Source organism: Typopeltis vanoorti, chromosome 9 (assembly GCF_054136105.1).
Source record: "Typopeltis vanoorti isolate ZY-2024b chromosome 9, IOZ_Tvanoo_1.0, whole genome shotgun sequence".
In the NCBI taxonomy this organism is placed as follows: Eukaryota; Metazoa; Arthropoda; class Arachnida; order Uropygi; family Thelyphonidae; genus Typopeltis; species Typopeltis vanoorti.
Window position 1 is genome coordinate 41071781 of NC_143557.1, and position 12909 is coordinate 41084689.

The 12909-nt window shown below is 37.6% G+C and overlaps 1 protein-coding gene across 1 annotated transcript in view; it reads left to right on the plus strand.

Moving 5' to 3' along the window:
• Positions 1 to 12909, plus strand: part of LOC150103000 (uncharacterized) — a 361006-nt gene that overhangs the window by 178320 nt on the left and 169777 nt on the right. Inside the window, exon 10 of the mRNA XM_090397703.1 lies at positions 7973 to 8069. Within this exon, the coding sequence (XP_090253829.1) occupies positions 7973 to 8069 (97 nt within the window). The remainder of the gene's footprint in view (positions 1 to 7972; positions 8070 to 12909) is intronic.

Sequence of the window (12909 nt, forward strand, 5' to 3'; positions counted from 1 at the left end):
TTACATAAGCCATTTTTCATTACATGTTAACAACTCATCCAAAAATAGCTATCTCTGAAGTTTATTTTTGTTATAAATTGTGTGGAATCCATTTGCTGACCTTGTACTAGCTTATTCTGTTGATGAAAATGTAAGTACCTGACATATTTGTCATGAATCCAACTTAATGGTTGCCTTGGTAATTCTCACCAAGTACATTCAGCAAATGACTGATGAGTCATTTGTTGATGTACTTGATGCATGAACAGGTGACCCGTCAGTCACTTTATGCTCTCCTTTCACGACTATTTTCTCTGAATGCCATGAATATGTTGTCAGTTGCTTGTATAGCATGTGTCCAGTTTATTCTTAAAGTAAACATTCTGTGAAAAATTATTATTATTGTTATCTGAGACCTCTAGGAAGTCAAGGCCTCATCGACAGAGGTTGTGGATCACTCAGACCAGAGGTCTACCTTCTCTTAAAGTCATTCACACTGGATGAACTCAATCCTTTAACAGACATCTTGTTACACTCTCTCACCATTCTGTGAGAGAAAAATCTAGCTCTCACCCTTTCCTAACCACACGCAAAGTTAACATCCATGAAGGTCCCCTTGTCTTCTCCCCACCTTCTACATAACGAAAAATTTCATCAGTTGATAACTTATAACACCCTTTCAGAAGTTCATAGATCTTTATCATATCACCTCGCTTTTTCTCCTGTTTACCAGTGTCTGCAGTCCACATACTCTCAATTTTCTGTTGTAATTTACATTTCAGTATCCCAGTATCTTCTTTGTTCTTCTTTTCATTCTTTCCACAGCTTCTTTATCCATTCTGAATCAAGGAGACCAAATCTGCATGCATCCAGGTGTGGTCATATCAAGGCCTTGTAAAGAGGCAAAATGACTTCCTTCTCTTTACATGTCAAGAGGCAAAATGACTTCCTTCTCTTTACATGTCAAGGCTCATTTCAGCATTACAATTATCCTCTGAATTATTATTATTATTATTTCGGGCGACTCCAGGAGTCCTTAGACTCATCGAGGGAGGCCCTAAACATCATGTCCATGCAACTATGACTTCCTTCTCTTTACATGTCAAGGCTCATTTCAGCATTACAATTATCCTCTGAATTATTATTATTATTATTATTATTATTATTTCGGGCGACTCCAGGAGTCCTTAGACTCATCGAGGGAGGCCCTAAACATCATGTCCATGCAACTATGCGATTACATTCTCACAGTATCTATCATACCTTGTCTTGAACTCGTTCACCGTCATAGCACCCACAACAGACTCTGGCAGCTTATTCCACTCATTTACCACTCTAAAAGTAAAGAACCCAGCTCTAACACCCCTGCTAACCACACTCTTGCCCAGCTTCCATAGGTGTCCCCTAGTTCTCCCACCACCAGTCCTAATCTCAAAAATATCCTCTGAATTAATCCTATAGAATCCCTTTAGCAATTTGAATGTCTCAATCATATCTCCCCTCCTTCGCCTATCAACTAGTTTCTGCAACCCACAAATCTTCAACCTGTTCTCATATGGTTCATTCCATAGACCTGTTATCATCTTAGTCACTCGCCTCTGGATCCTCTCCACCTCCTCCCCATCAAGAAGGAACCGAGGTGACCAAATCTGGGCACAGTAATCGAGATGAGGTCTTATCAAGGCTCGGTACAGAGGTACAATAACTTGCTTGTCTCTGCTCGTCAAGGTATTTTTCAACAACCAAGTGAGTTGATGAGCTGATTTAGCTACTTTTGCAGTGTGCCCCCCCCTAAACTTCATCTCCTTATCCACCAACACTCCCAAGTCCCTGGCCTCATCAATCTCTTGGAGTACAGTTCCACCGATGTGCTATACTGCTGCTAATCTTTTCACCCCAAAATGCATAACCTTACATTTTGTCACATTAAATTGACATCCATTCTCCTTAGCCAAGAACTCCAATCTATCTAAGTCATCCTGCAAGACTTTGACATCTTCTGCATTCACTATTGCCCTACCCAACTTTGCATCATCAGCGAACAAATGAATTGTTCCACTTAGATCCTTCCCTATATCGTTAATGAACAGATTAAACAGCAGTGGTCCAAGAACAGAACCCTGCGGCACACCACTAGTCACAGGCCGTCTTTTGGACTCTACTCCTGAATAAACTACTCTTTGATATCTCTCCATCAACCAAGCACCTATCCATCTCACCAACACTATATCCATTCCCATATGTTGTAGTTTACGGATTAGTATTCCATGTGGTATCCTGTCAAACGCCTTTGCCAGGTCCAGCAGTATCACTGTAAATCCATTTCCCTTATCCAGTTCAGCCGTCACCTTGTTATAAAACTTGAGCAAGTTACTGAAGCATGATCTACCCTTCACAAAGCCATGCTGTCCCCTGTACAGTATCTCGTTTTCATCGATCCATTCCTGTATTTTTCCCTTGACTACTTTCTCTAAGACCTTGACAACGACTCCTGATATGCTGATCGGTCGGTAATTTGCAACCGTAGTCTTGGATCCTCCTTTGTGCAGTGAAACTATTTTCCCCTCTTTCCACACCTTCGGGACTAAGCCAGACCTGAGACTCAGATTAAACAACATGGTCAAGGGCATTGATAATTCTTTAGCCGCTTCACGCAAGACCCGTGCCGGTATACCATCCAATCCCACAGATGTGTTCACATAAGTGAAGGAACCATATAAACTAATGGTTCCTTCACTTTTTCAATGTCACTACCTGGATGATATGCTTTTGCAAAGTGCGCGCTCAGTAACTCCACTATATCGACTGATTTAGTGACCTCCTTACCATCGTCATTCCTTAAAATCATTTTGCCGTGTACAGTTTTTTTCTTGCTTGCAGCATATTGAAAGAACTGTTTTGGATTCTCTTTTGCTTGCAAAGCTAGTTTCCTTTCATAATCCACTTTTGCTTTTTTTACCACACTCGTTACCTTTCTGGCCTGCACTTTATACCGTTCGTGTGCCTGCAGGTCACCCCTTTCTTTAAATTCCCTCCACAGTTACTGTACAGTTTTTTTCTTGCTTGCAGCATATTGAAAGAACTGTTTTGGATTCTCTTTTGCTTGCAAAGCTAGTTTCCTTTCATAATCCACTTTTGCTTTTTTTACCACACTCGTTACCTTTCTGGCCTGCACTTTATACCGTTCGTGTGCCTGCAGGTCACCCCTTTCTTTAAATTCCCTCCACAGTTGTTTCTTTTTTTGCAGCTCAAGCTTAATGGTGTTATTCATCCATTTAACCCCTACTTGTTTTACTATTCGGACCCAAGTATACAATCAGCCATTACCTCCTGTAAATGCTCCTTGACCACGTCCCATGCTCTATCGACGTCCAGCCCTTGCAGTTGTACATGCCATGGCACTGATCCAAGCAATCTCCTAAGCTTGTCATACTTGCCAGCATGGTAATTCCACATATACCTTGTCTTAATCGAAAATTCCACACCTTTAGCCACCTCCCAGGTCAAGACGCTATGATCACTCTCACCATTTGGTGGCAACATGGTCATATTCATTACAGTCAAATTCTCAGATGCTATTACCAGGTCAAGCACTCTCACACCCCTAGTATTTTCAATTACATGCTGTCTCAGATAGTTATCCCTTAATAATTGAATAAAATCCATTTCCTTCCTCACATGTGTCCTCTCCTCCTTCCAATCAATGTTATCATAGTTGAAATCTCCCATAATAATTACCCTCCTTCCACTCATTTCATCAATTTCCCTATGCATACTATCTCCACCATCTATTCCATCACCTGGTCTATAGCAGCACCCAACTGTATATTTTATTCTGCCAGTCTCAATCTCACACCAAATAGCCTCAAATGAGCTCCTTTCACTATCCTGCGATACAACTTCAATTCTCCTTGGCTGCAGTTCATCAGCTATCATCAATAATACCCCTCCCCCCCATTTTATTCTCTCTGTCCCTCCTAAACACACTATAACCTACACATTCTATCCCACTAACTATATCTTCTTCCATCAGCCATGTTTCACTAATGCCAATAACCTGCGGCCAGGAAGAGCCAATCAAGGCCAAAAATTCTTCCTTCTTGTTCCTAATACTCCTGGCATTAGTATACATGAAATGCAGTGATCCCTTAGTCCCACCCCTATATTGATACGTTTTTCTAAATGACCCATTCCCATTTTTTGTCCTTAGTGCTGGCTTGGGTACATTATATACATTCTTACACTCATTTGTCTCACTGATGTCTGCATATCCATTCCCCCCCCTCCTTGGTAGTTCTAGTTTCCCTGGTTTTGCACATCCATTTTCACTTCATTCAGCAACACTCTTTCCAGTCTCCGCACACCAAGTCCATTCAAATGCAGGCCATCCATCTTGTATAAGTCCTTTCGCCCTTCAAACTCATTCCACACGTCCACAAATTCCACAACACACCGTCTGCATAACCTACGCATAATGTCATTTGCGATTTTGGCCCTCCTCCTAAACTCCTCTCTGTCATACCGTGGCAACAGACTAACCATTCTTACTCCGTCACTCTTTTCTTTCGCTACCTTTAACAATACTTTCAAGTCCTCTCTCATAAAAAATTTATCACCTTTCAATTCATTCGTACCCGCCACAATTATTAATTCTTTCACCCTCTGTTTTTGCACTCTAATACTCTCACTTACATCCTTAAATTTCGCACTCGGTAAGTACGATTTAGTTACACTGCCATCTATCACCCCTCTTAATAACGAGTCACCATACAACACTCTTTCCTTCATTTCAGAAACTCTCTCATTCTTGCACTGTTTTTTTACGTTAGCCCAATCACTCTGGAAAGAGTTTTGCAGGTGCTCTAATTGCCGCTGCGCATTTTGTATCACTGCATGCAACCTAGCGATCTCACTTCCTACAAATAATTCCTCATTATTTTTATCATTTAAACCATTTTCTCTCTCAGTACTTTCACTCTTTCGTAGATCACTGCTCTCATTGCCATCTTGTACATCGCAATTCTCTATCAAGCCACTATTTTCACTCACATTCTGGCAATTCTGGCTTTCTTCAACCATAACTATCTCACTACCTGACACATACTTCCAACTCCTCACTTTGCTTACACTTTCTGCACATTCTCCCACCACTATCACTTTCAATCCAAATTCCAGCCTCGTTCGGGAATGCATACATTCCACACACATCACATTGGACAAACTCTCTCACATTATAGTTTTTGTACAATGGCGTCGTATTTTTGGACGCCATTATCTTACGTCGCATTGGCGCCATATTCAAATCTATGAAAACGTAACGTTATATACTAAATTAAATAACGTAATTCACACCAAAATCCCACAGACACAACAAGCTACCAAAATTAGGCAATATTACGTTATGATTTTAACCTATATTCTAATTTTTACTCAAAATTGTACTTAGCTTTCGGGAGCTCTCTGAAAACACAACCATTCGTCTGGCTCTCTAGCGGGCATCCCCTATATCAATTATATTTGTATTCTTTGCTATATGACCCTTGAATTTCAGTTTCCTATCTGCTATAACTCCAAGATTCTTAGCCTAATTAACTCCTTGTAACATAACCCCACCAATATAATATGCCATTGGAAATCTCATCCCAATGTTAGTAAGTATAACTTTACACTTACTAACTTTGAATTGACAGCCATTATCCTTTGCCAATTGTTCCAGCTTATTCAAATCATTCTGTATGCACTGTCTATCAGTAGCATCCCTGATTGTCCTATCTATCTATGCTTCATCAACAAACAGTTGAACATCTCATGTCAGTAAAAAAAATTGTCCTTCCCAATATGTGTAAATTGAACAACAATAGTGTAAGAACTGATCCCTGGGATACACCACCGATCACCTTAAATCTGGTTGAGTGATGCTCACCACATACCACTTTCTGATACCTATCCAGCAATCCACTTAACTAAGTCAATAGTTTTTTTTTTTTTTTTCATAGCATTATACTTGTCCGCAAAATGTGCTTTGCATTATGGGAAATACTATGACAAGGAGTGATGAGAGCTTGGTCCATCTTTACCACGAGTTGCCTCAGTCCTGACGATACTTCAGGTGCAAACTTTTTTTGCTTACACTTGGATAAAAGATTAAACTAAATGTATTATTTCAATAGTTTATATTCCAATCCCGTATTTTCTGGTAACAACAATTCTTCATGTGATATCCGATCAAATGTTTTCACAACATCCAACAGTATCATAGCGTATCTATTCCCTTTATCTAAGTAAGCCGTAACGTTGTTATAAAATATGAGCAAATTGCTAAAACATGAGCTACTTTAGCTTGTCTGTCAGTCCATTTCTATATGCAAGTTTTTACCAACTTCTCTAAAATCTTCAGCACTGCTATAAACATGTCAAGAGCCAAGCCATTTCAGCTGAACACTCTTTTAGCACACATGCTGATTACCTATCTAACCCTGCTGTTAAATTGATATCCTGGTTATAGATCAGCTCTAAAACTTCATTCTTATGCCCCTTTATCTCTTCATGCAGGGTACTGGTACCAATTTGCGCCATGTTACATACTCCTGGTTGAGAGATCTTAATGAAGTGAGCACTCATTATTTGAACAATCTTGTCTGCTTCTGACAAAAGCGTACCATCTGCATTCACTAAAGTTATTCTTTCATGTTCATTTTTCTTTTACTTTTACTTTCTTTTTGGGTTGCCTTTAGCTTGCACAACCAATTTCTTTTCCCTCCAGTTTAGCTTTCCATACAATACTCATGATTTTTCTCTCTGCACTTGATGTATTTCATAACTTTCTCACCATATTCCTTCCACATAATCTTCTTATGAGTCTCTTGCTTAATAAGGTTGCACATCCATTTCACTCTCGTCCTATTTGTTCTTTAAACTCTAGGGACACATTCAGATATTACTGCCTCATTTAAGCCTCCCTTTTAAAATCTTCTCATGCATTGTTGATATCCTTCCTATTCAGTGTAACTGATACCATTCAACTAAAGGTAATAATCTCTTGAGTTTGTCGTAATTTTCAGTTTTGTACTTTAACATGTAACCTGTCCTAATTCGAACATCCATATATTCATCTACATTCCCAGGACAGTACAGTATAATTTCTGTCACAGTGGCAAAGCATTCAACTCTTACTGAGACCCCTTCTCACACTGTGATCAAATCTAACATTCTTTGACCTTGAGTTCCTTTTTTCACATGTTGCTTGAGAAAGTTATCTTGCAACAGACTAATAAATTCTCAGTTATTCTTATCATGAGTATTACTTAGTATTACTCACTTATTAAATCACTTAGTAATTTTGCTATGCATTTCATTTTCCCCACTGGCTGAACTACCAGGTCTGTAGCAACACCCTACCATACATTTCATCCCATTAGCCTCAACTTCACACCAGATAGCCTCAAACTCACTGCTGTATTATAAAGTAAAAAAAAAAAAAAAAAAACTGAAGAAGAAATAGAGTAACTTTCTATTTATTGTTTCGCTGTTTAACCAAACTGCACTTTACATTTCCTAGGTATCTTTCAGATTGGTATCACTTATGATTTCAAAGCACATTGATCAATAATCATAATCATACAATAACTTCCACATAATTTTTTATCACAATATTAACTTTGCAAAAACCTTTTTGGCTACCTGATAGTTAAATATTGGTACAGTAGTATTTTAACTATCACGGCTGTATATTTCTTCTCTTATATTTTCATTTTTAATATAATTATAATTATTTGATTATGTCATTTTAGTATCAAGTATGGAAATTACTATTGGTAGAGAATTGCTTTTAGAAATATATATGTGAGCTTATTTTTCATGTAAGGTGTGTGTGTGTGGGGGGGGGGGGGGTAGATATTCTGATCAATATAATAATTTTTGTCTTAAATTGTTTATTTTCATTTATAACTGCAAATTTCTGATTTACCATTGAGGGATTTTTTTTTTTTTTTAGTGTAGATGATTATTTATGTAGGCAATATTTTCCTCTTCCATCTGTGTTACAAGGACTTTTCAGTTTGTGCAATAAACTGTTTGACATATCAGTGAAGGTAAGTATTTAGTGTTTATTATTATCATTAGTAGTAGTAGTATTGTATGGCAATCTCCATTCAGTTTAAACACTTGAGAAGCCTGACAATCCACACAGTAACTCTACCTCTCCTTAAATGCATTGAAAGAGCACTCACTGCATCACTGGCTATTCATTCACCATTCTCCATTAGAAAAAAAAACTACCTAGTTCTTGAAGCCTTTACTAACCATACTCTTATCCAATTTCTAGGGATGATCTCCATATTCTGTCTCTTTTAGCCAAATGTTGAAAATTGTCCTTTATATCAGTGCTGTAAAACTCTTTTACAGTCAACTCTCACTATAGCAAACCCAGGCCACCTGGGTTTATTGGAGATAAAGATAGATAAGAGAATGGGCATTATCATGAAAATGATTATGAGGAAAGAATGAATTTGTGGTTCACTTCAGACTTTTCATGTTTCAAGGATGTCTGTATAAGTATGGCACTAGATAAGAATAGAGATCCTCAAGTCCAATGATGTCATGCAGACTACAGAGAAGCATATACAAAAAAAAGCATGCCGGTAACTTATTATGTTTGTACATGAATTCTAGAAATATAAGAAAAGGGATTGAGTCTGTTGCCTTGGTCAGTACATTGGGACCTCAGATTTTAGGCATTAGTGAGACCTAGATCTCAGAGGCAGACATACTAACATGTTGAGTGTGAAGGGTGCAGTATTTTTAAGAAGGATAGACTGGATAGGAGAAGAAGGAGTGTGCTGATAATAACATCATCATCATCATCATCAATTTCCAGATATGTACCCCCTTCCCCCAAGAGGTGTTTAGGCTAATGCTATCAGATGATTTGAATCCAGTTAAGTTGAGCTGAGCCCTGTGACTGCAATACTAGTACAGTTTTTCATGTAGCTGTAAGTTTGAAGCCATCTGGTGTGAGGTGGAGTCCAAGCTCAAATACATAGTGATGTGTTTTTACAGAGCAAGTGGATCCATAGCTAATGATGAAGAAACATATTACCAAATGAAGATGATGAGTGAGAAATGAGTAATCATAATGAGATACTATAATCATCCAAACATTGATTGGGTAGTTATGAAATCTCATGAGAAGAATGAAATTGAATTTATTGAGCTGTTGTGAAACAGCTTCCTCAGGCAGCATGTGACAGAATGAACTTGAGGTCAGAGTGTCAGATTTGATTATAGTTTCAGAAGAATTAAAAATATAACTATCCTGCCTCTGGTTGGTGACAGTGATTGCATAGTACTTACTTTGGAACTGACTAAGTTTATGAATGTTCCATCCAGGAAAAGTTACATGCTGAACTCCAAAGCAGGAAATTATGACCGCCTGAGGAGTATACTGGGTTCTGTGCCATGATATCAGTTGTTTGATGGGAAGGATATCAATGGTGTATGGGAAGTCATTAAAAAATACTTAAATGATGCAATATTAGAATGTATACCTCGAGTTTGAAGAATAAATAGAGTAGGAGCGAAATAGATGTGGAATCTAATTAAGCAAGAAATTTGTAAGAAAAAGATTATGTGGAAAGAATACTGTGTGCATAAGGATGTTGTCAGTTATGAATATTATAAGTATAACATGCCAGAAGAGTAACAAGTGTTTTTATACAAAGCAGTCTGAAAAAAGAAATGGCTCTGCAAGTTAAAGAAAACCCAAAAGAATTCTATTATTATGCTGCAAGTAAAAGAAAAACGAATTGGAAAGAATAACTCTGCTGAATACAGGTATGCAGGTGACAGGTGACTGATGCAGAAGTAATTGTTCAACTAATGAGTAGCCATTTTGCTAAAAGCTATCAGTCTAGTATATGCAACATTGAACTCAACTCGCTGCTACCGCTTCACTGTATGAGATAACTCATGTGCATGAGGAGGAAATACTAGAGCTGTTGCACAAACTGAATAAGAATTCTGCAATAGGAATTGATGGGTCAGCTGAAGTGGCTATACCTTTGACCAGGATATATAATTTGAGTCTCAGAACAGAGAAAATTTCACAGGAGTGGAAAGAATGTATGGTAATCCCATTGCACAAAAGTGGTGCAAAGACTGACATATCTGTTGACCAATCAGTATTGCAGGAGTGGTGAAGATTTTGGATCTTAGTTAGGGCTCTCATATAGAAATGGGTTGACAAAGAAACTATACTTTGCGGTGAGCAGCATGGGTTTACTAAGGGAAGGTCATGTTTGAGCATTCCATGATAGTAATGTTACCTTTGAATTAGACAAGGGAAATGGATACACCATGATACTTTTGGATTTTGCTGAAGCTTTTGACAGACTACAGCATTGATGTCTGTTTTATAAATTGGAGAATATGGGATTGGATTATGAAATATTGGCATGGATAAGAGGATAGCTGACTGACAGATATCAAAAAGTCATATATGGGGGGGGGGGAATAAATCTGCATTCAAGGTAACCATTGTTGCGCCTCAAGGATTAGTCCTCGTTCCATTGTTATTCAATCTGTACAATAATAACATTGCAAAGGATTTGACATGCAATATACAGCTATTTGCTGATGATGCAAAGATAGGTAGGATAGGAGTGCAGCTGAATGATATGAATGAAATGAAATGAGTACTTGCTGAATAATATGAATAGCTGTGAGTTCAATGTTAGTAAATGTAAAGTTATACACTTCGGTGTTATGAGATTGTATTGTATTGTATTGTATTTGAAGCTTACAAACTTCTTAAAGAGTCATACAGGATTTCAGTAGATGGAATTTTTAATTTTATGAAGGGTGGGGAGAGGACACAAGGGCATCCTTAGAAGTTGAGAATAAATGCTGTCAAGAATGGGGTGAGGACTATATTTTTCTTCCATAGAGTGGTGAATGACTAGAATGGATTGTCATTGAAGATGATGTGTGTAAGCAGTGTGAAGGTAAGAAGGTAAGACAGCTGGTGCAGATAGTATCTGGCCTCCCTTGTTGAGTCCCTGACTTCCTAGATGCCTCTCTTATTAATAAAAATGATATCTTCTCTTACACATGTAAGAGACATCTCTTGCATGTGCAGTATTATCACATTTTAGATTTAAAATAAGTTAATCAAGTAGCAGTGAAAATAGTTCTAAAACAATATTGGTGTTTTTCTTTTTTTCATTTGCTTATATATATATATATATATGTGCATACACTTGATTTTGCTTTAGATTTTATCTAACTCAAATTTGTGTTGGTTATTTACTTGAGGAATTAAATACAATTAATCAGAGACAACTTCAGAGTTTTTGATCTTTACATTAAGCTTTTGACCTTTACCTTAATTTTTTTTATTCTTTTCTTCTCATTCTCTCTGACATGTCACACAGCGTCAAAATACAGAGATCTATAAAGACTGCTTTTCTGTGATTTGTCAAGTCTGTAGCCTAAATTTATCATCTGTTTATATAAGTGTTATATTTCTGAATATTTATTTTGAGTCTATCCTTGAAGTTCATCCTGTGTCCTTGTCAGTTCTTTGGCCCTCTTTCAGTTCCAAGATTTGTTTTATGAGTTGGATATCTGGCACATGGGTGACATAATCAGTCTAGCAAAGTTGGAGTGGTTATGTCACACATATACCAGATCATTGCCTCATTCAGCTATCTTTAGTCAAAATGCTGATGTTAGTGTGCGGCAGCGAATCTTCTTCTTCAGAATACAGTGTAGGTGGGATTTTTTTTCATGTGTTTCCTGTATGTGATCCACATTTCACAGCCACTATGTAGCTGTGAAATGTGGATCACACACTGCAAACATGCGAAAATGGCTTAAGTGGGAAAATGGTTTACATTTTGCTGAGCAACCTCATATACCTGAATCAGATGTACTTGCACTCTGATCGAGAGCAAGCAGGCAAAACACTTGTATCTTATTAGTGTTTACATTTAGCATTCATAAGCTTCTTTGAAAATGCTGCCACTGATTTGAAGTTCAGTTTCAGGATGAGTCAAAAATAACATTGTTTTTAGCATGCTGAAGTTCCACAAGTGACTTTTTAGTTATATTTGTTTTGGATTGGAGTCTCTTAATGCTTAATGGTTTTCAATCAGTGAATGGAGAATTGTTGCAAAAAAAAATAGGAAAGAGCTCAGATACTAAGATACTGCCTTGCTTCTTGCCTGTTTTCACTATGAGTAGGTCTCCCAAATGGCTATTGCTCATCATTGTATACATGTCATGTAGCTGTCTCAAAACTTAAATTAATTTGTGACTTTCTCTTTTGAGACAGCTCCCAAAGACCAGCCGCAACCTCTGTATTTATCCATAGTATAAATACAGAGGCTGCATCAACCCAGCTAGATGGTACCTGGTAGATGCAGCCATTCATAATATGGCCAAATGAGCAGGACCGCCAACATCAAAATATCAGTGCACCAAGACTATATCTATTTCCATCACTGCAGCCACTTAGGTTTAGCAGATGATGACCTGGATATCTTTCACAGATCTGATGGAAAAAAGCCACCTTGCACAACTGAAATAAATTTAAATTTGAGAGGCTATTCTTCTAATCTATTTCTGCCCCTCACAAACTATTCTAACCTGAACAGAGATATAGTTGCATCAAACTGTCTTTCATATGGAAAACTCTCATCTGCAGACAAGCAGTCCAATGGCCAGGAACACTCAACTAAAACCAATAGGTAGCATAATTTTAAGACTGGGTCTTCAGTTCATTCTCATTGACTGATGTGTGCCTGCATGTATGTGTTGATATTTCCCTGAAGATGCTTATTTAACTTTGCAAAATATTGAAAATAATAAGAAAATTTATTTAGTCATTATATCATCTACATTGTTAATTTCCTGAAACAACATTATGTACAA